The 24,637-nt window shown below is 37.5% G+C and overlaps 1 protein-coding gene across 2 annotated transcripts in view; it reads right to left on the bottom strand.

The window, feature by feature from the left end:
* The window catches only part of ITPR2 (inositol 1,4,5-trisphosphate receptor type 2), a 497,678-nt gene that overhangs the window by 218,146 nt on the left and 254,895 nt on the right, over positions 1-24,637 (bottom strand). For both annotated transcript variants that reach the window (XM_032347608.1, XM_032347610.1), the window contains exons 35-37: positions 12,604-12,794; positions 6,896-7,038; positions 1,408-1,516 (exon numbers count right to left, since the gene is read on the bottom strand). In XM_032347608.1, coding sequence (XP_032203499.1) covers positions 1,408-1,516; positions 6,896-7,038; positions 12,604-12,794 — 443 coding nt within the window. The remainder of the gene's footprint in view (positions 1-1,407; positions 1,517-6,895; positions 7,039-12,603; positions 12,795-24,637) is intronic.

The following is a 24,637-nucleotide window of genomic DNA, read 5'->3' as shown; positions in this document are numbered from 1 at the left end:
ACTTTAATACTCTTGACTAGTCCAAGTAAAATCTTACTTTATTTCTTTCTTATTTTCTTTAGAGTGGTTCTATAATAATCCATTACATAAAATCGGAACTCTTATGTATCTCCTGTTAAGTACAAGTTATTATTATTATAAACTTCACTCTTCTGTCAAAATTTATATTGATCCCATTTTTCTACTTTAAGATCTAGTACTTGAATCAAAATCAAACCATCTATAGCAGTATTTTAAGGAATTCGGAAAAAGACAACAAAAAAGTCTGAAATTGACCATGTTTTACAAACATACCAAATACTCAGGCTTAGAAGCATTTTTCTTGAGTCCTATGTCATAGAAGCATTTGCCAAAATTGCACTGACCACCTTTATTTCTGCAATTTGTTTCCCAAAAATAGCTTAAATGATGAAGAGAACTAATGCAAAGCAAAAGTCGTTTTGATTATAAAGCAAGCATCTGATTCAAATGGAGTATTTTGAAGTTATGCCCCTTTCTATTAATATCCAAGATCCCTTTGTATTTCTTTTCCACAAGAATAAAGTTAAAACAAAAAACAACCTACCATTATGTTCTTTTTGAAATTAGATAGCATATGCATAAATTAATAAAAAAAATTCTTCTAATTTTAAACATATCAGATGATTAGTACTTACAGAATCAGATCAAAATGTTATTAAGGAACATGGTACAAATTTTATTTGATACCTAATATATAAGTATAGGTAGCTAGCTAAAAAACAACAAAAAAAAAACCTTACCTCACTAGATTTCTATTTTATATTTAAGTGTATCACCTTGGGTATTAGACATGCTGCCAGCTATCTCTTAATGAGCACCTGAGCTGTCATTTTTAATAACAGCATGACAATTATTATCTATAAGTTATATTCCCTGAAAATCATTTGTGCAATACTTAAATTAATATAGGTAAGAACAGAAACTTACTATTCCGCCTACAAAAAATAGTAATATTTTATAATATGTGGCATTATATTATAGAAAACGAAAGGGACATATATTTACAATAAAAGATCAACATATGCACAAACCGCATAGACCATTTTAATATGTAGCACAACTTTACACAGAATTTTAATAATGAATCTCGGTTACTCATTGAAAAAAAAAGTCATTTGATCTGTATGAGAAAAATACACATATTCAAGATAGAATATAATAAAACAAATGAGCCAAATACTTGGGCCATTCTGATCTCAGTTTTTTCTCAATTCAAAGCAGAGTTGAAAGATGAGTACCATACAAACAAATTATCTAATTCATCTACGTACACATGCCGTCAGTATGTATTATAAGCAATCATCTCATAGCCCATGTAATCCATTGGTTATGGTATACTAGAAATTCTACTTTATTTTCAAATACTAAAAATTTTAAAAAATATACCTCTTCCACAAAGCTGTCTTTCTTCTCTAGCATTTCTCGTAAAGTCTGAAGAATTTTAATGCACAGCTTTTCTTCTTTCTCCATTAGTTTCTTTGTATGATTAATCAACCTTAAAGCAGAATATTACATCTTAAGTACAACAGTGTTTTCTCTTCAGGTTGTATACTAACATCATGAACTAGAGGGGAAAAAGTCATGCTATTATTTGAGAATATGAAGTAAACACTAATCCTATTTTCAAAACTTAAAATCACACTTTAGCTCACAGACTTTGTATTATAAAGCACCCTTTGCTCAACAGGCAGTATATCTCAGTGCTTTTAAATTTATTCAAGTAGCAGACTTTTAGTGGGATATAATACTCTAAAAGACAATGAGACTCTGATTATCTTTAATCCCACCATATCAACTAAAACAACTTTACTAGTAGAGAAATACAAATATTTGCAGCATATTACCTTTTATTATATTATGTTATACCTTATTATTTTCTAGAGACTATATTACCTTAATTATATGAGCTCAGTAGCAGTCTAAAACACTGCAACCTTATCATAAGGGGTTGCTTTCCAGTTTCTGTTAATAATAATGATGTTGTATTTTTCCCCACTAGGGCTTAGAGAAATAAGCAGTTTGTGATTAGAAGAAAAAAACCACAACAACAAAGTAACATCAAGACAGTCTATCCACATACTATTTTTAATATAATGTGGGTAGAAATTCTAATTTTATAGTGGTAACCTCTGCACTGGTGTTCTGTCAGGAGAAAAGTTTGAGGACCATAGTTATATACCATCCTCAAGAACTCAAAATCAAGTAAAATGTTTATAACCAGAATGCATAGCTTATCATATGTAACTCTGAAAAAGCTGGTTCTCACAATGACCTGTGAGACACATTTTCCTAGAAAAACAGAAGGATGTCAAACGTAATGGAATGGTCCCATTTCAGTGACATGACAGGAGTACCATGGGACATAACCCCGAGGAAAAGTGAGCTTTCACTAGATAATGACTAGTCGCTGTTTATCAGGGGTCAAGATGAAGTACTAGGACTTCCCATGGACTCTCTCAATTCATCCTCACAACAAGCCAGTGCCACAGGTTCTATTATTAGGCTCATGAGAAAACAGAGGTCCTGAAAGATAAAGCAACTTGCCTGTAGTACCCCAGTCATTAAGTGGTGGGATCTAGAAATAGACCCAAGTCCAACGACCACAAAGCCAAGCTTGTGAAGCACCACTCTGTGGTGACATGACCCATTTACTAATCTCCTGCGTCTCAGAATTACTGTGAAGAGAGTCCCCACTCAGCCATATCTTATGTGATATGATAAGTGTTACAACACAGGTAATGGCAAACGCTGTAAACTAGATAAAGAAACTACTACCTTCTTGAGGGAAGTTTCCTAGGGCTGATAAGAGTTCCAGCAAAGAGATAACTGTTAATGATGAAGATTTCACCTAGCAGGAAAAGGTGGAGAGAGAAGGTGTCCTTCAAAGGGAATGATGTGAACAGTGGGCAGAGGTAGAAAGCTGACCTTCCTGTCCAGGAAATAATAAGTACTCTAACTCCAGCTGACACATGAACACAGGAAACAAGAGAGGATAAGAGAAGCAATCTGAAAAGAAGGAACAGGAAATACGATGCTAAAGAGTCTGGAATTTACTCCACAGAAAACAGGAGATCTCTGTTTTAAGGGACCTGAATGACCCTGTCTACATGTAGAAGATGATGTGGAAAAGAAAGAACAAGGCAAGGGATAACATGTGATGGGGTAATTGTACAAGAAGCAATATAGAAATAAAATATCCAGGACATGGTAAGTAATGACAAATTGGAAGTGGAAAAAAGAGGAGGAAGGAGACATCTGACATTGATGGACAGGATGAGCAGATGGACAGTGATAGTTTTAAATGATACCCATGCCATGCGGAAGGGGAGGCACACAGTGAAAGAACAGTGATTTCCTTTCAGACATGGGATCAGGTCCAGCAGGCAGAATAATTCTAGAGGACTCCTTGTAAGGAAAACACTTGCTGTCCTGACACTTTTGCTATTTCATCCTTTCTTTTGTGGGATCGTCCTCGAATTCATGGACATAGTTTTGGTGGGCACCGTAAATTTCATTTGATATTTTTTTCCTCTCAGGCTGTTTTAATTTTCTTTAACTTTTCTTTAGATAAATACTTCATTTACCAACCATTTGAAAATATCAAGCATAAAGGTGAATATCATTTTCTAGGGACTTATACGAGGTATTCATCTGTTACATAATGTCTGGTTGAGTAAAATCTGTGACCTTCTAACATTGCTTTCCATGATCAAAGGAAAAAATAAGTTTCATGAAACAATGTACCATATAAATACACGTGTATCATGTATTAAATTAACATAAAAATTACTTTTATTATATGAGATGCACTCTGATATTTTATATTTTTAACTCATTTTAATGGTTGCCTCTGCTCCCCAAATTAATTTTTAAATCCATAAGTGAGTCACATCCCACAGTCTGATAAACTCTGAGATTATCCTTCATAAAGGACGAGTAAGTGTTAATTTGAATAGATTGTAACCAGATGCCTTAAATGTTAACACCCACATTGACTTACACGCTCTTTATTCTCTTCTCTCTCAATTTTTTTAAAGATCTTATTTATTTATTTGACAGATAGAAAGAAAGAGACAGCGAGAGAGGGAACACAAGCAGAGGGAGTTGGGGAGGGAGAAGCAGGCTCCCCACCGAGCAGGGAGCCCGATGTGGGGCTCGATCCCTGGACCCCGGGTCATGACCTGAGTCAAAGGCAGACGCTTAATGACAGAGCCACCCAGGTGCCCCTCTTCTCTCAATTTATTTGACAAAGTAGATATGGAAATTGGGGATCTTTCCTGGGATCTACCCACCACATTCTCCAGCAGACCCATGAGTCGACAAGTTCCAAGAAATAAATTCATCTGAGGAAGTCAGAGGCCCCACAAAGGCATCGGATCTACACTCTCTTCTCTAGCTGAGCTTTACCAGAGAGCTCTGCACAGTAGTCCAGGGCCCCTTGCATAGCTATTAATAAAGCTGGATTCTAATTTTATTAGATATCCCTGCAAATAAAACCCTTGGATTTTCACAGAGTTAGGGAAGGAGCAGGATAAGTGCTAGAGCAGAAAACAGACATTCCTGAGCCGCTGGCCATACTACAATTATAATAGCACAAAAATCTCTTCTCTAACCACTAAAGTATGTGACATCTTTTTTTCCATCCGAGTGTCCTATCGGTAATATATTCCCACTTTATATTGCTCTGTTTCTCTCCTTTTAGGTGCCTGGTGTTGCAACAGATTTGCTTTTAGCACATGTTCAGCACAGGCCAATATTTTCTTGGCATTTTGAGTTACTTCATGTCATCTTTTCATAGATCGACATCTTTAAGTTCTCGACTGGTGCCGTCAACATAACTTTTTCTGCAATAATTGAGACATTCGCTGTGTTATCAAATTTGTTGGCTGCTAGCCATCTATGCCTATTAAGCACTTAAAATGTAGCAAATGTGATGGGAACTGAGTATGTTCTTTGTATTTTTATTAATTTAAATTTTATTTTTGTTTTTTTAAATTTTTTATTTTTTCAGCGTAACAGTATTCACTATTTTTACACCACACCCAGTGCTCCATGCAATCCATGCCCTCTCCAATACCCACCACCTAGATCCCTCAACCTCCCACCCACCCACCCCACTCCCCACCCCCCGCCCCTTCAAAACCCTCAGATTGTTTTTCAGAAAAACAATCTAATTTAAATTTTAATTTAAATAGCTATGCATAGCTAGTAACTACCGTATTGACTGCCTCATTCTTGACACTGAGGCAGCAAACTTTTTTCCTACAGAGCCAAAGAACAGATACTTTAGGTTTTGTGCGTCACACAATCTCTGTGGCAACTAGGTGACAATCCTATAATAGCCACAGAGAACAAGTAAATGAACATGTGTATCTCTCTTTCAATAAAACCTTATTTGCAAAAATGATCAAAAGGACCAATTTATTCCGATGGGGTAAATTTGCCAGCCCCTGTCCTAGACTGTCAGTTTTCTGGGATATATCTATAGTATCATTTTAATTTCCTGGACTTATAATTCTCATTTACTATTCGCTTTTTAATTCATATTCTATTATTTGATATATATTCATAGGAGGTAAAGGGTATTTCTCGAAGGCTTTACTTTCATAATGAGTTACTAGTGAATAAGTCTAATTAATTTTTTTTTCTAATGGCTTCCATGGTCATCAGTTTTACAGATACAATAGACCTCTTCACTTAAAAATTCTTATTATAAGACTGGCAAGTATCCAGATGAACACAGTCTTCCTAGTCCCCATAAGACATAGGGGGCCAGAGCCAAGAATCCACAATTCTGGCCGTAGTACAAAAAGCTTGCCTATTCTTCAAAATGATTCCTGCAGTCAGTTCTTCTCATCCCATACCTTGTTTTCTCTCCACAAATCCCAGCTTTAACTGGTAAAAGGAAGGAACACACTTCTTGTGTCTTCCAGTCATTCCATTTTTGCCTCAAGTGCATCACAGTCAATGGAGGGGGTTTCAGCAATATCCTCAACCACACAGGAATTAGATGTGATAGATATGGTCAAGGGGGTTGGCAACCTCCTCCGGCTCCCCATCCAAGAAAACCACGTACCTCTGACTGGCCATCCCGAATGAGTCACTCAATGAGTACCCTCAACATTAAGACACATCGTTTTTTTGGTTTTTTTTGAGGAGCTGGTTACACTTTGTCTCACAACCTGCAGCCCTTCCTTGAGAACTGCTCATTTACCATTAATGTGGAAACAAATGGAAGTATTCTAGGATAAACACATCTGTTGTACTAGATCTGACAATAACATAAAAATGCTGAGAGAAATGAGTAGAGGAGAGGCCCAGTGAGAGGCCCTGGGTGAGCACGGCAGAGGGAGACGTCATGGCTCTTCACCTAAAGCACACCTCAGCCTTTCCCACTGCTGAAAGGAGGCTGAGCCCTCAGTCTCTTAGTGTTTGTGCAGACAGATACAAGAGGCAAGCACACAGAGGACAATAACACACACAGCAAGACCTCAATAAATGCTAGTTTCCCCTTCCTTCCTCTATATTAATGAAAATAAGTGACTTTAAACAGGAACCTTTTTGAAGGCCACACCACATAGTGTATGTGGGATTAGAGAGGACAGAGAGGACTTAGAAGCAAAATATTATTTCATTTGATATTTTGTGCCCAGTAATGACATTTTCAATAAACTTAGTTTACTTGACTTTCACCAAAATAAAATTTATATTGAACCAAATTAATAATTCTGAAAGTATATATTAACACAGACTTTAGATCCTTTACATAGTCTGTGGACTGTTGTGTAGCAGTCTGTGTTAGAGAAAGCAGAACTGCATTAGACACCATCTTGGCTTGAGAACACTAGCAGAATCTCAGATTGAAGTCACTTACTTGGACATGAAGGCACCACATCTTATTCTTGCATCACTCCCCTCGGGGAACAGTAGTTCTGGACTGTACAACACATCAACCAACACGGAGAATTCAGCTTGCATCATCGGGCTGAACTGTTGCTCCAACGAGGCCACTACATCCTAAGGAATAAAGCACAAGAGAACACACATGAAGATCTAATTCAGATTTCATCATGTAAAGATATGACAAACCTGAGAATACTAACCAGAAACATGACGTTGGAATTTCAGAGATGTGCCCTACCTTCCCGTGGCATCAAATGTCTGAACTTTAAATAGAGTCTGGTTGTCTGTATGAACACTGCTTGGGTCACCTTTTTCACTTACAAGGTAAGAGACAGGTGGGTAGGTATATGATTTTCAAGGATATATATATACAAAGTGAAAAGTTAGTAAAGCCACTGTTACCAGTATCTAGGATTTTAATGGACACAGGACAGGTATTCAGCAAATTAGAATAAATTGAGGTATGCTTGAGGAACAGCTTAAATAAAGAGTCCGTATGTATTTCTGGTCATCTGGAACCAACCTTATCTTCCCATGGGGCGACTCCTTGACATATCCTTTGAAGCAGTATCAGCACTTCCCAAGTGTTTGATGACATTTAATACTATTTCAAATTACATCTTTTTGATAGATATTATTGGTCCCCTACCCAACAGCCTTATTTCATCCTTTTCCTTGCTAACAGGACCCCTACGTTGTTTCTCAATTAGGCAGCAACATTGTCAGGGAAATGAGCCCCCTCAGCTTAGGATCACAGTGGATTAGTTTATGTCAGTCATGGTCATTCCAGGTCCTCTGACAGGGCTTATTCTAGACATGATGATGTGACACTGTCCTTGCTAATAGGAAACTGGGTGAAATCAGTTGAGCAGGCAGTGATGTGTGTTAAGGGAGGCAGGACCAACTCTTGAAACTACCTATGGCTCTTAAGACAGCTTAAGAATGTGAACCCAAAATGTGAGGCAGCCCTGATAGGACTCTTGGAGACCAACCTTAAGAGAAAGCCAACAGACCAACAGTGTCAGGGCTCTGCTCTCTTGAACTATTAAATTAATCAGCTCAAGAAGAGCCCTACCTCCAGAGTCCTTGCTATGTGAAATGGCATATTTTTTATTGTTTAAGCCACTTTTCACTAAAATCGTGTCAATTACAGCTGAAAGCATTCTCACTGACATGTTTGTAAAATGGGCTGTGGGCATGACAATTTACTAAACATTCTTTAATGACTAAAGCATCCCCTTTGGGTTTTTAAAATAACTATGTTAAAAGAACAAAAAAAAATATTCTCACATAGAGCAATATTTTATTCACTCATACTTATGACATATTTTGTTCAGCAGAAAACTGATTGTCAATTGCTATTGTTACTTTCAGCTACGGCAACACAGTTGGGGTACCGCCTCTCTTGATTTCTTATGGCTAGATTTCAGTAGTGAACTCTCGTTTAACTCTTCCTTCCCTTCTTAGCAAAAGTGATTATTTCTACTTCAACTATTCTTTTTTTTTTTTTTTAAAGATGTTATTTACTTATTTGACAGACAGAGATCACAAGTAGGCAGAGAGGCAGGCAGAGAGAGAGAGAAAGGGAAGCAGGCTCCCTGTGGAGCAGAGAGCCCGATGCGGGGCTCAATCCCAGGACGCTGAGATCATGACCTGAGCTGAAGGCAGCGGCTTAACCCACTGAGCCACCCAGGCGCCCCTCTACTTCAACTATTCTAATAAGCTTTCTGAGAAAATTCTGATGACAGTTAAAAGAAACTACCAGGAAGGCAATAACACAAATGGGAAACCAGATATTCTATAATGTGGGAAGAGAACATGCTTAACAAATTTATGACCAAATTTAATAAAATGTCACTAAAATGTGCTTATTTTTCAGATTACCTCTCTTCATTTCATTACTAAACAAATTATGGGCAGGCTCCTATGATGTGAATTCTGTCTTTAGCTTTTATTTTGATTATGGGGCAATTATGTAACTCTCTAACTCATTACTTCCCCCATGTGAAAAGTCAGGATAATGATACAATCATACAATCACGTGGGTTTGCTGTGAGGATTAAAGGTAAGTACACAGAACAGTGTCTAACACATAGCTATCACTTATTATTCCTCAATAAATGTTTGTAATTGTCACTGTTGAGTACTAGTTACTTGCAGTCATGACCCTTCTTCACAAATCCAGTGGTTATTTTGTTGTCTTTGTCTTACCCAACCACTGCGAAGCATTTTACACAATTGCTTCTACTCTGTCAAACCCTTTCTGCTCGTGGCTTCTGGGACACCACACTTTCTCTATTGTCCACCTATATCCCAACCTTCCTTCACCAACTCCCAGTAGCTCCTGGTCTTTTCTTGTGAGAAATCTCATCCAAGTCCATCCATGGTTTTAATATCATATATATGCTGGAACCTTCCAAATTTATATTTCCTGTCGGACATCTTTCCAAACCGCTCTGGACTCATATATCCAGGTGCCTATTTGACATATCCACATGGATATCGAAAGAGACATCTCAAACTTAAAATCCCACACACAGAATTCCCAATTACAGTTCTCCCATTCTTCCCTATCTTAGCAAATGATTCAGTCATGTCATATCCTCTCTTCTTCTTTCCAACACCCCACAACTCATCCACCCATTTACCATGTCCTCTTGGCCCTACAACCAAATACATCTAAAATTCATCTCCTTTTCAGTACAATCAGTACCCCCATTAGTCAAGCTGCCATCATTTTTTGCCACAGTTAATACAAGAAAGTCACTGCTTCTATGTCTGGACTCTATAATCTACTCATCATGCAAAGTCCAGTGATCTTCTAAAAAGTAACGTCATGCTTATCGTCTACTGAAGATCTCTGATGAGTTGCCCTCTCACTTAGAATAAAATCCAAATGCTTTACTATGCAAGTCTCTACTTGATTTGGCTCCTAATATCATAATCTTCTCCTTTGTTCACTCTACTCCTACCCCAATGTGCTTTTCTTGGCTCCTCAAACCCACCAACTTCACTCCTGCCTACGAACATTTGCATTTACTATTTCCTCCCAGTCAAAATCTTTGTCCTCAAATCTTGAATAGATTATTCCTCTACTTTGTTCAGGTCTCAAATCAAGTGTCACCTCAACAGAGAAGAGTTCCCTACTATAAGATCATTCTCCCAGTATGTCTTTACCATGTCGTTACCAAGCCTTATTTTATTCATAGCTGAGTTTTATTTTAAGATTTTATTTATTTATTTGACAGAGAGAGACACAGCAAGAGAGAGGGAACACAAACAGCGGGAGTGGGAGAGGGAGAAGCAGGCTTCCCGCTAAGCGAGGAGCTGATGCATGTCTTGATCCCAGGACTCTGGGATCATGACCTGAGCAGAAGGCAGATAATGACTAGCCCCCCCCAGATGCTCTATTCATAAGAGTTCTAATTACCCAACATTATGTCATTCATCTAAGAGGTGAGAATGCATGTTCCATGAGAGCACAGGGCTCATGGCTCTATCTTTAGCACACAGTAGTTGGTATTGAGTTTTTACTAAATATGTATTTATTTAATGAGTGTACCAACCCATGCCCTCTCTATGCTGGCTAACACTTCTATCCATCTTTCATCCGAAATATTCTACTCTTTTCATTCTCATAAACCTGACTCCTCTTCTTCCTGACTCTGCCTTTTATCTTTCATATTTGGCCATTCTGCCACACCTGGCCTCTTATAAGATTCTCTTTGTTTTCCCTATCACTATATTCTCCCTTTTAGCAACAACATCCACTGTCCTTGCTCCAACGAATATCTCCGAATATAGGCTTAACTTCCAATACACGTAATAGCCTGTTAATGTGATTCAGCATAGTAGCAATGACCACAGCCAACCTCCTTCTACTGTATTCTCTCCTTCACCTCTATAATAAAAAGTCTTACTAATAACACCTAGTTTCCAATCATCAGTGCCTCTTAAACACCTCTTTCTCCCTCTCTCCACCAAAGGCAGTTCTGCTGACCCTGCCTTCATTATTGAACATAATCCCTGTTTCTTCAATTCATTCACACTGCCACCTGGCTGACATAGTTAGTGATGCCTTCTTTCTTTCTTTCTTTCTTTCTTTCTTTCTTTCCTTCCTTCCTTCCTTCCTTCTTTCCTCTTCTTCCTCTTCTTCTTTTAACCTCCCCCTCCTCCTCCTTGCCCCCCCCTTTTTTTGAGAGAAAAGATAGGGAGGGGCAGAGGGAGGGAGAGAGAATCTTAAGCAGGCTCCTTGCCCAGTATGGGGCTGGATCTCACAACCCTGAGATCATGACCTGAGTGGAAATCTGGCATCAGACGCTTAGCTGACTGAACCACCGAGGCACCCCAGGTATTCAGTGATTCTTAACTAGTCTATCCTCTTCCAGTCTCTTCCTGATAACTCTTTTCTGCAAACCAATAACTGTTTTCATTTTATTTTATTTTATTTTATTTTATTTTATTTTATTTTATTTTATTTTATTTTATTTTATTTCTTTTCAGTGTTCCAGAATTCATTGTTTATGCACTTATGCACCACACCCAGTGCTCCATGCAATATGTGCCCTCCATAACACCCACCACCAGGCTCACCCAACCTCTCACCCGACCCCCCTCCAATTATCTGTTTAATAACTTATAATGACATTTTCACCCAAACTTTCAATGAGTTATAGCCTTCAAGTTCTTCATACTGAGTCTAACTTATCTTTTTAATCCATATAGCACTCAACTATTAAAACTCTGAACCTCCACCAATTATCCTACATGTGACCTCTCACAATATTTATTCCAGTTCATGTCTTGACTATTCTCCAAGCCAAACAATTTCCTCAAACCATATCCTAATTCACTCCATGAAATCACCTGCAATTATGTGGGTGGGAAGGTTTCTGGTATGGTTTGAATTGTGTCTCCCTAACAAAACTCATAAGTTGAAGTACTTCAGAATGTGACTATAATTGTGGATAGTCAAGAGATAATTAAGGTAAAATGAATCCATATGGGCAGCTCTCATCCAATATGACTGGTGTCCTTATACGAAGAGGCAATAAGGATACAAACACGTATGTGCACAGAGGAAGGACTATATAAGGACCCAGTGACAAGGCAGCCACCTGCAAGCCAAGGAGAGGGATCTTGGGCTTCTATCTCCAGAACTGTGATAAAATAAATTTCTATTGGTTAAATTGCCCATCTGTGGTATTTTGTGATGGCAGCCTAAGCAATTGAATACAATGTCTCTCTTTACTTGATGTCCCAGAATCTAGGCCAATCACAGGATTGGAATACTATGCAAATAATGGTGCTTCCACTATTTTCACCAAAGGAGTATAAAAGAATACTAACAGATAAACTACAGCAGGGTTATGAATATTTAATTTATTACCTGAGAACTTATGGTAACTTATTTTTCCAAGTTTTATTATTGAGTTTTATTTTGATATAAAGATCCATTACTATACTATCAAACACATTAAATAATACATACTCACTAAAAATAACAACTTTTACCTGGAAGCCATGTTTTTAAAAAGAATAATATTGATAGGGAATTGTAAAGTAAAGCCTGGTCCCCAACTAGAACTTTGTATTTTTAACCATAGTCTACTTGTATTACTATATATGTTAAAAATTATAATTTAGAAAATGGTAAGCCACTGCATGTTCTTAACGTACCTGTAACTTTTCAATAATATTTCTATAATCCCAAGAAGGCCCTCCAAGAGCTTCCTTAAAGCGTGGTCCAGAGCGAGCAGACAGTCTCCAACCCATGGCAGCTCTCTGCACCATATTGGAATGGCTCTTCAGGAAAAGGGTATTGACTTGGCTGTCCAAATCCACTGGAATAGCAATCCCACGATTCTTTGCTGAAAAAGAGAGAATTAAAATATTTTTTCCCTTAATTTGACTACAGGTTCTTACACATTAATGAAATAATCTTATAAACAGAACAAATAAAGAAAAAGACATAACTTCTGTGATGTAATAAACAGTATGTGACTATTCTTAATAATACTGTATTATCTATTTGTAATTTGCTGAGACAGTAAATATTAAAAGTTCTCACAAGAAAAAAATTGTAACTATGTGAGGTGATGGATGTTAACTAAATTTATTGTGATAATCATTTTGTTATATATGCATATATCAAATCATTATGTTATGCCCTTAAATTAATATAATGTTATGTATCAATTATATCTCAATAAAACAAGAAAAAAAATCAAATCTTTAAACTCTGCCATCAAATTATCTTCTATAACTACAAAAGCTTTTAACCTGAAAGCATCTCAATTCTTAAGACCAATTATTAAAGTAAGTTCATTAAACATTCAAGACCTTATTTGATTTCTTGCTGATTAATATCTGAAATGCACTTCATACAGCATCAATATAGAAAACAGTATAAAATGACCATGCAAATTTGTGCTTTCCCAGCTGCCATGGAAAATAAGAAAGCAGACAGAAAACACATGATAAAATCCTGCCAATCTCTTCATTAGTATAATTGATGTGTATGTGTATATGCATACACACGTGCACACACAAAATTTCACGTAGTAAAACAGCTGAAAGAAGAAATAAAAACTTTGAGAGTATAAAAATCAGCATTTGAAAGGAGCACATTGTGCATGTCCTTCTTTCTAAAATTCACTAAAGTGTGTATTTTATCAGACTTATATCACAGCACTGAAAAAAATGAGGATGCTTGCCATAAGGAAAACAGAAATGTTGAGGCATTTTTGCAAGCAGAATGAAGACAGGATTAGTCCCTCAGAGAAGGAGGACATTCACTGCTCTACAAGCGATAAGAGAACAGATCTTCCTCAGAACAGAGTCAACCAACACCAAGGGTGGTAACCGGGGATAAGGGAATTGTCTGGGCAACACATTAAAGAACAGTATGTGCATCACTGGAAGTTAAGGTCCTCCCTGCTCCGACTAGCATAAATAGTGCAGTTAGCAACAGCAGTATTTATTCAGAGTACAAAATTAGGGAATCACAGAAAGGTCCTCTCATGAAAGTGAAACACCTGCCTAGAGAGAATGCCAAAAGAAGGTGTCAGGACTTGACAGAGAAGCAGAATAGAGCTTGAAGTAACTCCAGAGATCTTCATCAAATAAGTAGAATAGGGGACAGAGAAGAGGCAGCACAAAGAAAAAATATACAAGACTCTAAGCCCTAAGGAAAGCTCTCCTATTTCAACATTATCAGTATTCTCAGCTGGTCTTCTGCTTCACACACACACGCACACACACACACACACACACACATGGAATACCTGTGTATCATTTCTCCAGCCCCTCACCCAGAAGTCTGGGTCAGACCCAGCATTTATGCAAGCATGCTAGTAAAGAAACGACCCTTAAAACTGTGGAGTGGGTCCAATGCAGTCATTACAGACCTTTACAACCGTGAGCACATGACCAAGAATCATAGCGCAAACTAAGAATGTTAAGAATAACTGGCCCCATTGAAATCAGAAATGACTCAGGGAAGAACCAAAAATATTTAAATAATTCTGATTTTTGTCCTCAGAAAATGTGGGTAGATACTACTTCTCCCAAATTAGCAACTCAGAAAAAGGAAGAAATTTTAGAAATTAAAAGATAATTGCACAGGGGCGCCTGGGTGGCTCAGTGGATTAAGCCGCTGCCTTCGGCTCAGTGTCCTGGGATCGAGCCCCGCATCGGGCTCTTTGCTCAGCGGGAGCCTGCTTCTCTCTCTCTCTCTCTGCCTGACTCTCCGCCTACTTGTGATCTCTCTCTCTGTCAAATAAATAAATAAAATCTTTAAAAAAAAAAAAAAGATAATTGCACAAATAAACACTTCAAAATGGCTGAAAAAGAAAAAGATAAGAATGAAGACCAAGGTAATAATCTAGGAAAGTCAAAGTACCTCCTAGAACATAAAGCATAAAAGATCAAAAAGGGGAGTAAAAAAGAGAGAATATGAAATGGAAAGAGTCATCCAGGAAGTCAAATATCTAAAACCTCTAAGTTACAGAAAGAAATATCAGAGACAATGAAGGGAAGAAATTATTAAAAACATAATAAATGACAATTTACTTGATCTGAAGAAAGATGTTATGTCTTCAAACTGAAAGGATCCACTGTGTGTGAAACAGGATTAAATAAGCATATTGACCACATTCTGGTAAAAACTGACAATGCTATCATGGATTGAGTCATGCCACCCAAAAATATACGTTCAAGTCCAAATCATAGATACCTGTAAATTTGACCTTATTTGGAAATAGGGTCTTTGCAAATGTATTCAAGTTAAGATGACTTCATCTTAACTTGAATACATTTGCAAAGACCCTATTTCCAAATAAGGTCAAATTTACAGGTATCTATGATGACTTCATCTTAACTTGACTCACTAAGGCCAACCAAGGCCCACCCTTATCTAATACAAGCGCTGTCCTTATAAGAACGGGGTAAGGGAAACAGAGACACACAGGAAAGGGACACAGAGGGAAGAACACCATGTGAAGATCAAGGCAGAAGGATTTATCCAATTTCAACTCAAGGAATGTCAAGGGCTGCCAGCAAACACCAGAAATGAAGAGGAAGGCATGGAGTCTCAGGGTATGATGCACTGACAGCTTGATTTCAGCCTCCAAAATTGTGAAATAATAAACTTCTATTTTTGTAAGCCACCTCACTTGGGAAATTTGTTATGGTTGCCCCACAAAACTAATAGAAATGCCAATAGCCAAGAAATAAAAAGAGGATTCCTACAGAAAAGAGACAGGCACCAACTTCTCACCATCAATATTGTATGCTAGAATCAGTAGACTAATATGTTGAAGAGCTAATGGATAACAAATTTTGAAAATAGGAGTTTATACCCATCTAATCTGAAAATCAGAAGTGATACCCGGATAAAAACATTTCAGAACATGTAAGTCTCAGAATTTTTTCTCTAAACCCATGATAAAAATCACAAAAAAGAGAGAAAGGAATCCAAGAAAATGTCAACATGAATACGAGAAACTTTGGAAAATGAATATGAGCCTGAAGAAGAGAATAAAGCAAGACACACGTGAAGGAAGATCCATTAGATGTTCATGGTTAGGAAATTGTCTTCCATTTGGAAAAGTCTCAATACCATTACACTCCATCTTTGTCTCTAATGCTTATAGAGCAAAAAATATTTACTTATCATAATATGGTAAGGTCCAATCGCTGATGTTTAAATCTTGTCATCCTCTAAAAGATTTCATTATATTTCCAAATAGAATACAAATTTCAGAAATCATAACAACATAAACTCAATAAACTACTAAGCAATAATCACAACATAGGGCAGGAAAGAAGAGGTCAAAATGAAGGCAATATGTTATGTTCCTTATTTTTCAGTGTGAAAATATAGGTATTATTTACAGCTGTTACGTCAAAAGACAGAGATGTAAGGATATTATTTAAAGTTATTATGATAGTCTCTGTCAGACTTTTTTCAAAAGATTTTTTTATGTATTTGAGAGGAGAGAGAAAGAGAGAGCATGAATGGGGGGAGAGGCAGAGGCAGAGGGAGAAGCAGGCTCCCCACTGAGCAGGGAACCCAACATAGGGCTCAATCCCAGGACCCAGAGATCCTGACCTGAGCTGAAGGCAGACGCTTAACCGACTGAGCCACCCAGGCGCTCCCAGAAGATGCTTTTAATGAATGAGACTAGAAAAGACAGAAAAGAGAGAGAGAAAGTGAGAGAATCTGGTTTGCTTCATATAATGGAAGGAAAGCAACAACAGTTGGCCTTACTACTTCTGCCGGTGAAAATTCTCTTAAGTAGAAGGATACTTTAAAACTTCTTTGAAGATATGGTCCATATATACAATGGAGTATTATGCCTCCATCAGAAAGGATGAATACCCAACTTTTGTAGCAACATGGACAGGACTGGAGGAGATTATGCTGAGTGAAATAAATCAAGCAGAGAGAGTCAATTATCAGTGGTTTCACTTACTTGTGGAGCATAACAAATATCATGGAGGACAAGGGGAGATGGAGAGGAGAAGGGAGTTGGGGGAAATCGGAGGGGGAGACGAATCATGAGACACTGTGGACTCTGAGAAACACACTGAGGGTTTTGGAGGGGAGTGGGGTGGGGGGTTGGGTGAGCCTGGTGGTGGGTATTGTGGAGGGCACATATTGCATGGAGCACTGGGTGTGGTGCATAAACAATGAACATTGGAACACTGAAAAAAAATTTAATTTAATTTAATTTTAAAAAAAAGAAACTTCTTTGAAAACAGATAACCTTAGCTACCAATGCAAAAATTTACCGATTTAAACAAGAGCTGTAGCTGAAATCTAAGGAAATACTGAAGCTCTAAGGTAACCCTAAACCATCAATTGCACCGCTGCCCAAATTTCCCTCGTGAATGTTTTCCTATATTCATGGTAAAGGTCCCTTTTCCAAAGCATACATGGTATCTGTTTATGTCCATTACACACAGCGGAGCAACCGCACTCCGTTTCCATCTGAAGGACAGACGGCCTCGCCACTGCCAGGCTGCACATATTTTTTTAAATACTCAATCCTGCACCATGATCAAATTCTGGCGAGACTTTGATCCCTGTCTGGCTGCTACACATAAGCTGGGCTCGCTCTGCACATTCGGAAGTCAAACAGAAGACAACGCTGTTATATGTTATTTTCTAAGCGACGAAGAAACAAAAAATGTATAAACGTCAACATTTCTCAACATGTATCATAACCGAGTTTATGCTAACATTTAAAAAAAATTGAGGAGGGGATTGGGATTTATCTCCCCTTTAGGAATCAAGTACATTAGCTACAACTGACCATCAGCTAAGTGTTGTTGCTATGAACAGAACTTACACAAAGAAGGACTCAATGAATATTTTTCTAATGACACCAGTGGAGATGCAGTCCAATGGCAGGACGTCTGTTAGTCTCAGCAGTACAGACTTCTAATTAGTGATCTCAGGAGAATCACACCCACTCCAGATATTTCTGCCACAATCCACTATAGCCAACGGCACAGACAGACCAGACTCAAGAGAATTCACTATCTCAAGCTTTGTCGAAAGGGTTTTTTGTTTGTTTGTTTGTTTGTTTACTTTCCCCAAACTGTACTACTTTAATGCGTATCTTCTAGTCTCCTGTCCTAAGACAAATTGTGCATTATAAATTAACGGAGTAAATTAAAAGCTCTTTACTTTCACCTGCCTAAGATGAACTCTAGCCAAGGGCTAAATCACAATTTCTAAGTAATAAAAGAAAATTCACTATGCAACTGGGGAAAAGAGAATTTGAGTTAAAGTAAGTCAGAAATAATGATAAAAAATTTTCAAGCAATTATAAAAATATTAATTCCTTTAAAAGTATGGCTGAAATAGATTCTCTGCACCATCAAAATATTATAAATAGTAATTCTAAAGCAGAGCTGATAATGCTAATTAGCATTCCATATATTGTTTAAAAGTTAAAGCAGAAAAAAAAATTGTGACCAGGAAAAGAAAAGAATTAATTCATGATCTCACTTACAAAAACAATAACTAGAATATTTTTCAAATGCAACCAAAAATGTTATCCAAACTTAGCTTACTTTTACTAAATTAGGAAAATTCTGGTATGAATAGTACCATATAGTGAAATGTGAACTAGGATATATTTTGGGATTCCTGGTTATTCCCTGCCCCCATCTCTCTCACTAAGAAAGAACTAACGAATTTACTACAGCAGTCATTTTTCTGGCCTATGGCATTAACTCCAACTGTGTGCTTTAATAGAAAGAGTCACGTTAAGGTTTAAAATGTTTCAAAAAGAAATGCTCCTGTTTCTCTTCTAAATTAGAATGAAATTGGGAAACTACCTTGTTAAGGATGTTTTGTCAGAGAGTAAGTATATGCAGTTCTTTAAAAAAACTAATAGTAGAAAGGATGGGCTGTTATTAATGCATTTATCTTTTGTAGAGCTCTGCCTAGCGATAGCTAGCTCTCTAAAATGAGCCATCTTTATTCACCGGTATTTTGATGATTCGGCTAAGCTACTAATTAGGCTTATAAATCCTGAAAATTCTCTGGATATGACTCATCTTTGCTGTGATTTTAAGACACAATCGAAATCTATTTCTAATTATTATTCATTAAATATTGCAGATTAGGTGAAATTTTTTAATTAGACAAAATCACTGATGGTATCTGCCAGAACCAAATCTCTGAGAACACACATATTGCAGTGATAGGTGCCATGGAAAAAAGGCTTAGATAGATAAACTAAGGTGGGGGGAAAGGCAACAGAGAGTATCGGCAGGAATTAGAAGCCCTGCTAGCTTGTCAAGCCACACTGGACGGGCCCGTAAGCATTAGAACAGCTGGAGCACAAGGAAGGGGTAATGCGGAGCATGGTGTGGTATTTCTTCTATACTATGTCACAGTGTCCAAGACTCTCCTGAAACACTAGTGTTAAATGTGAAGAACATTAGAGATATGAAATGCATCTTTCCTGTTTGGCGTTCCAAGGACACTGAATTAATCCCCAAATTGAATAAAGACTATAATTTTATGGGTTATGCAGTAACTACCATTGGCACACCTGCCCAGTCATCTAGAAAAAATAAAGTTGATTCCATACCTTCTACCTTAATAACTAAATCTAGTCCAGACACCTCGCAGTTGTAAACAGCCACTCCCGAAACACAAACAAGCAGAGAAACGAAAACCACGCAAATTCTCAATAGGAATTTTAAAGACATCTCAGACTGATCAAGGCCATTTTGAAGATAAAAGAAAATCTATAAGCCCAATGGAAAATAAATTTCTGTATGTCAAAAAAATAAAATTATATGAGCAGTGAGTGTTACACACAACTAATGAATCACTGAAAACTACCTCAAAACCTAATGATGAACTTACTAAACAGTAGTTTTATTGAACACAATAAAAAACAAAAACAAAATAAAAAATAAAAATAAAATAAAATAAATGAAAAAATAAATAATAAAATAAAATTTCAAATGAAAAATGAAAAATATTTCTAATTATTACTTATAGGCAAAGAGCATTTTTCCTTAGTAAATAAAGGGTTATAAGGATTGAGAAACTGTTAAGGAAAAAAAAACCTTTAGAAAAAGTAAACAAAGTACAAGAAGTGACAATCCACAGAAAAGGAAATGCCAATGACTCAATCGCATGAACAGATTTTTTTTCTTCACTCATAAAATGAGAAACACATATCTAATAATACTTTTATTTATAATGATATTTTCTATAACAATAGATAAGGATATTATCTATAACGATATTTAATTATAAGATTGGCAAAGATCTAAGTAAGAATTTGATAACGACACATTATTGAGGAGGAAAATGCTCTCCCACATCACTGGTGACAAGTAAATTACATGATCTCTACAGAGGAGCGTGTCTGTCAAAATTAAAATACTCAAAAATCCTACTTGTAGGTATTCCCCTTCATATGCAAGATGATTAGAAACAACATAATGGGGTTGATTAATTAGAATATAGGCCCATAAGCTACTATGTAGCCAAAGACAGGAATAGGACATTCATGCAGTTATTTATATTCATCCATTTATTTTCATTATGTAAAAAATACTTATTGAGTACTTACTGAGCTCTAGGCACTATCTCAGGCTCTAAAACTTAATAATAGATAAGCTATTTAGTAGTTAAAACACTTACTGTATTTGTGATTTCTGTACCTGTTATATTTATTCCCATAAAAATTTATTGGGGGCAGAAAATACAGTTTGAGACTACATTTCCCAAACTATTAAAATAATATGTTTCAGATAAAGAGGGATCATTATAGATCCAATGGATCAATATGCAAAAAAATTATAAGATTTTGTCTTATCTTGTAACTTATTCAGATTTAACTTTTAAAAAGGAATAATGATGTTTTTAAAAACCAGAACTACGGGGGTACATTGTGTCAAATTCGTCTTACAATCAACTATAACCTCCTAGGTAGATTAAAACAGATTTTTTGTTCGTTTAATAGACACTGAATTTCTCTCCTCAAAGGGTTACTATTTTCTACATGTTCAAATTTTTTGGGAACAATTGGCTTGAAGATTGATGTTCATTATTCAAACCATTTGTAGAAGTTATTTTACAGAATTTCCATTTGGAAAAAAGATTCTGTTGCCAACAAAGTACCCAACATTAATCCCCCCAAATCATTTGAAGATTATGAAACACATGGAGCAAAATTCTTTTTTAAGTGAAATAATATGGAAGTAATTTTTGGATGCTTTTTCTCAAATTACTTCTAACATGTGCTATTGTGTTTTATATAAAAGAGTAAACTGAGGAACAGGAACTGACCAAGAGCATTTAAAACTTTGCATAGCCTCAATGGCCCTACTATTTCTCAAACCGCAGTGAACACCATGGTGTGCATTTATTGCAGAAGGCTCCATCCTTACCAGTTCCCAAACCAGCCTTAACGTATCTCATGGAGAGGAGAGTAGAGAATGATAGACAGGTGTCTGCCTTACCTTCCAGCTAGGCACCACCGCAGGGAATGACATCGCCTGGGAAATCACATTTATTACCACTTAAGACCCTGTATCTTCCTTTCAATTTCAAATTTGACAAAACTTGGGAGAAAGTGAACAATGGAGGTAGCTATCAGTAATTTCCTCAGATACAAATCACTCACAAGCACCTCAGCTTTTAGAAGCTTAGGAAGTTTGTTCAGATAAACTGAACGTGATCCGCATGATACATTCACAACTGATCATGGCTTCAGTATTAAATGTTTATGAAGTTTTACCAGAAAAACTGAACAGGACATAATAAATGCACAATTGATCTCAGCCTCAATACATTCGATAGTAGAAATAAAAATTTCTGGAATATTCATCAAGGAAAAAAGGATAGATAAACAATAGGAAGATATTGTTAAACAGATAAACAATAGGAAGCAAACAGATAAACAATAGGAAGCACTCTTTTTCTGTAAGGACGTCCTCCCCCACCAAACCCTTACTAACTTATTTCACTAATCCCTTTCCCTCTTTTTAAGTTATCTGAAGACTGGATGGGTCCATTTCATGTACAGCTTAAATTAGCATTTTGACCCACATTTTGTATCTTAAAGCATCAAACAGATAATGCCTGTTTTTGCCAACTGGTGATGGCAGACCATCACAAATGCCTGCTAGCCTGTCAGTTTCAAAAGTCTGGTTCTTTCTCCACCTGCCTGTGTGACCTTGGGCAAACTGCCTAACCTTGATGACCTCATATCCCCATGGTAGAATCTTAAGGTTTACCACACTGGCCAATACTCAGTAAATACTCACCGCTCTCAGGAATGTCAGCATTGACTAAGGAAGTGCATGCTCTTGCCTTTTACTCCTTTTGGTGGCTTTTTTTTGTTTTGTTTTGTTGTTTTTTAAGATCTTATTTTTTTATTTGAGAGAGAGAAAAAACACAGAAGGAAAGTGAGGGGGAGAAGCAGACTCCCCGCAGACCAGAGAGCCTGTCATGGGGACTCAATCCCAGGAGGCTGCGATCGTGAGCTGAGCCCAAGGCAGATGCTTCACTGACTGAGCCACCCAGGCGCCCACTTTTCACTACCTTTTGTATCTAATGTACAAACAACGAAGAGAATTAGAATTAAGAATTTTTGGTGATAGATGAGTTGAGCTTATACAGCTGGGAGCACTTTACAAATTGTAATGTGTTATGTAAATGTAACTGTACAGAAGGTTCCTGAGTTAAAGTGGTTTGACTTAACAACTTTTTGACTTTACAATGGTGCAAAAGCGATACACATTTGGTAGAAAAATCGCATTTCAAAGTTTGGATTTTGATCTTTTCCCTTTTCCCAAACTAGCGACATGCAGGAGGATCTTATCTTGGGATGTTGGGCAGTGGCGGCCAGCTGCAGCTCCCAGACAGCCACACAGCCAGGAGAGTTCTGCACCTGTATGTGAGTATCTCAGTTCGACACTTTACTAAAGAATAAAGGCTTTGTGTTAGGTGACTTTGCCTAAATGTAGGCTAATGTAAGTGTTCCAAGCACGTTTAAGGCAGGCTAGGCCAACCTATGCTGTTCTGTAGGTTCGGTATATTAAATACACTTTTCAACTTAGATATTTTCAAGTTAGGAGTGGTTTATAGGGATGTAACCCCATCATAAGTTGAGGAAGACCTATAATAGCTATTTGCATGTACAGGAAATATGTTGACAAATTTGTGAATGCCCTGAACATTGGCTTTGTGTTCTCCTGACTTTGTTCTCTTGACTTTTGCTTAAATATGTATCCTCTTTGTTCTCTCCAATATTATAAATTCTTACATGTTTGAATTGTGTTAAATTGTACTGCCTCTTTGTATTCTTAAAAGAGTTGCTGAGGGACGCCTGGGTGGCTCAGTAGGTTAAGCATCTGCCTTCAGCTCAGGTCATGATCCCAGGTCATGGGGTCCCATGCTGGGCTCCTTGCTCCGCAGGGAGCCTGGTTCTCCCTCTCCCTCTGCCTGCTGCTCCCTCTGCTTGTGCTCTCTCTGTATCAGATAAATAAATAAAACCTTAAAAAAAAAAAAAAGGAGTTGCTGAAGCACAAAAATGTTTTTGCACCTGAGCTATAAAAGGTCAGATAAATCCCTACTCAGCAAGCCAAACTGCCAAGTTCTAGTTTATACATTTGGGCTTCCTAAGACAGGCCTTCTGGGGTAACACAGTACTGCATGAACTCCCTATTCAGAGAAACTTGGATTTTAAACCCAATTCAACTACTTAGTCATCGGACAAGTTACTTAACCTTTCTAAGCCTACATTTCACTGTCTGCACCATCCCTAGCCCGTAGGTTACTGTCAGTCAACAAACACTCATTAACCTGTGTGGTCAGTGCCAGACACTTCCAGGTCCTACCAGTCAGTGAGTCAGGCAAAGCCCCTGCGTTTGTAGTTTATATTCTTTTTTTATTTTAGATTTATTTATTTATTTATTTGACAGAGATTACAAGTAGGCAGAGAGGCAGGCAGAGAGAGAGGAGGAAGCAGGCACCCTGCTGAGCAGAGAGCCCAATGCGGGGCTCGATCCCAGGACCCTGAGATCATGACCTGAGCCGAAGGCAGCGGCTCAACCCACTGAGCCACCCAGATGCCCCTGTAGTTTATATTCTAATGGGAGAAGCAGACAACAAGAAGGAAAAATAAGTAAATAGGTAAACAAACAAAATGCTTTCAAATAGTGCTACGTACTTAGAGGGAAAAGAAGTAGTAAGATGGGATAAGGAGCAGGAAGAAGCTGGGACACTGTGTGGGATGTTCGGGAACATTTCACGGAGCACTTCGATTCTGAACATGTGACAGTTGTGGGGAAGAGGACCCAGAGAGAGGAAACAGCACAAACGAATGCCCTGAGATGAGAAAAAAAATCTGGTGTAGTTTAGAAGCAGGGGGAAGGCCAGTGTGGGTGGAGCAGCAGAGCTGGGGGAGGACGAGTAAAGGACAAGGTAGAAAAAGAAGAGGCTCAGATGATCAGGACTTTCTAAGCCACGGTAAGGAATACAAATTTCCAGCGCAATGCACAGTGGGTGAGCGATATGATTGGATGTACATTTTAAGATCATTCTAACTGCTGGGTCGGGAATGGATGCCAGCAGGACAGGAGTGGGGGTGGGGAGTTCAGTAAGAAGATACTTCTGTAATCCATGTCACAAGACAGTGAATTTGGACAAGGGTGTCATGCAAGA

Source organism: Mustela erminea, chromosome 6, assembly GCF_009829155.1.
Source record: "Mustela erminea isolate mMusErm1 chromosome 6, mMusErm1.Pri, whole genome shotgun sequence".
Classification (NCBI taxonomy): domain Eukaryota; kingdom Metazoa; phylum Chordata; class Mammalia; order Carnivora; family Mustelidae; genus Mustela; species Mustela erminea.
Note: the sequence above shows the minus strand (reverse complement) of the source record. Positions and strands in the feature narration are given on the sequence as shown.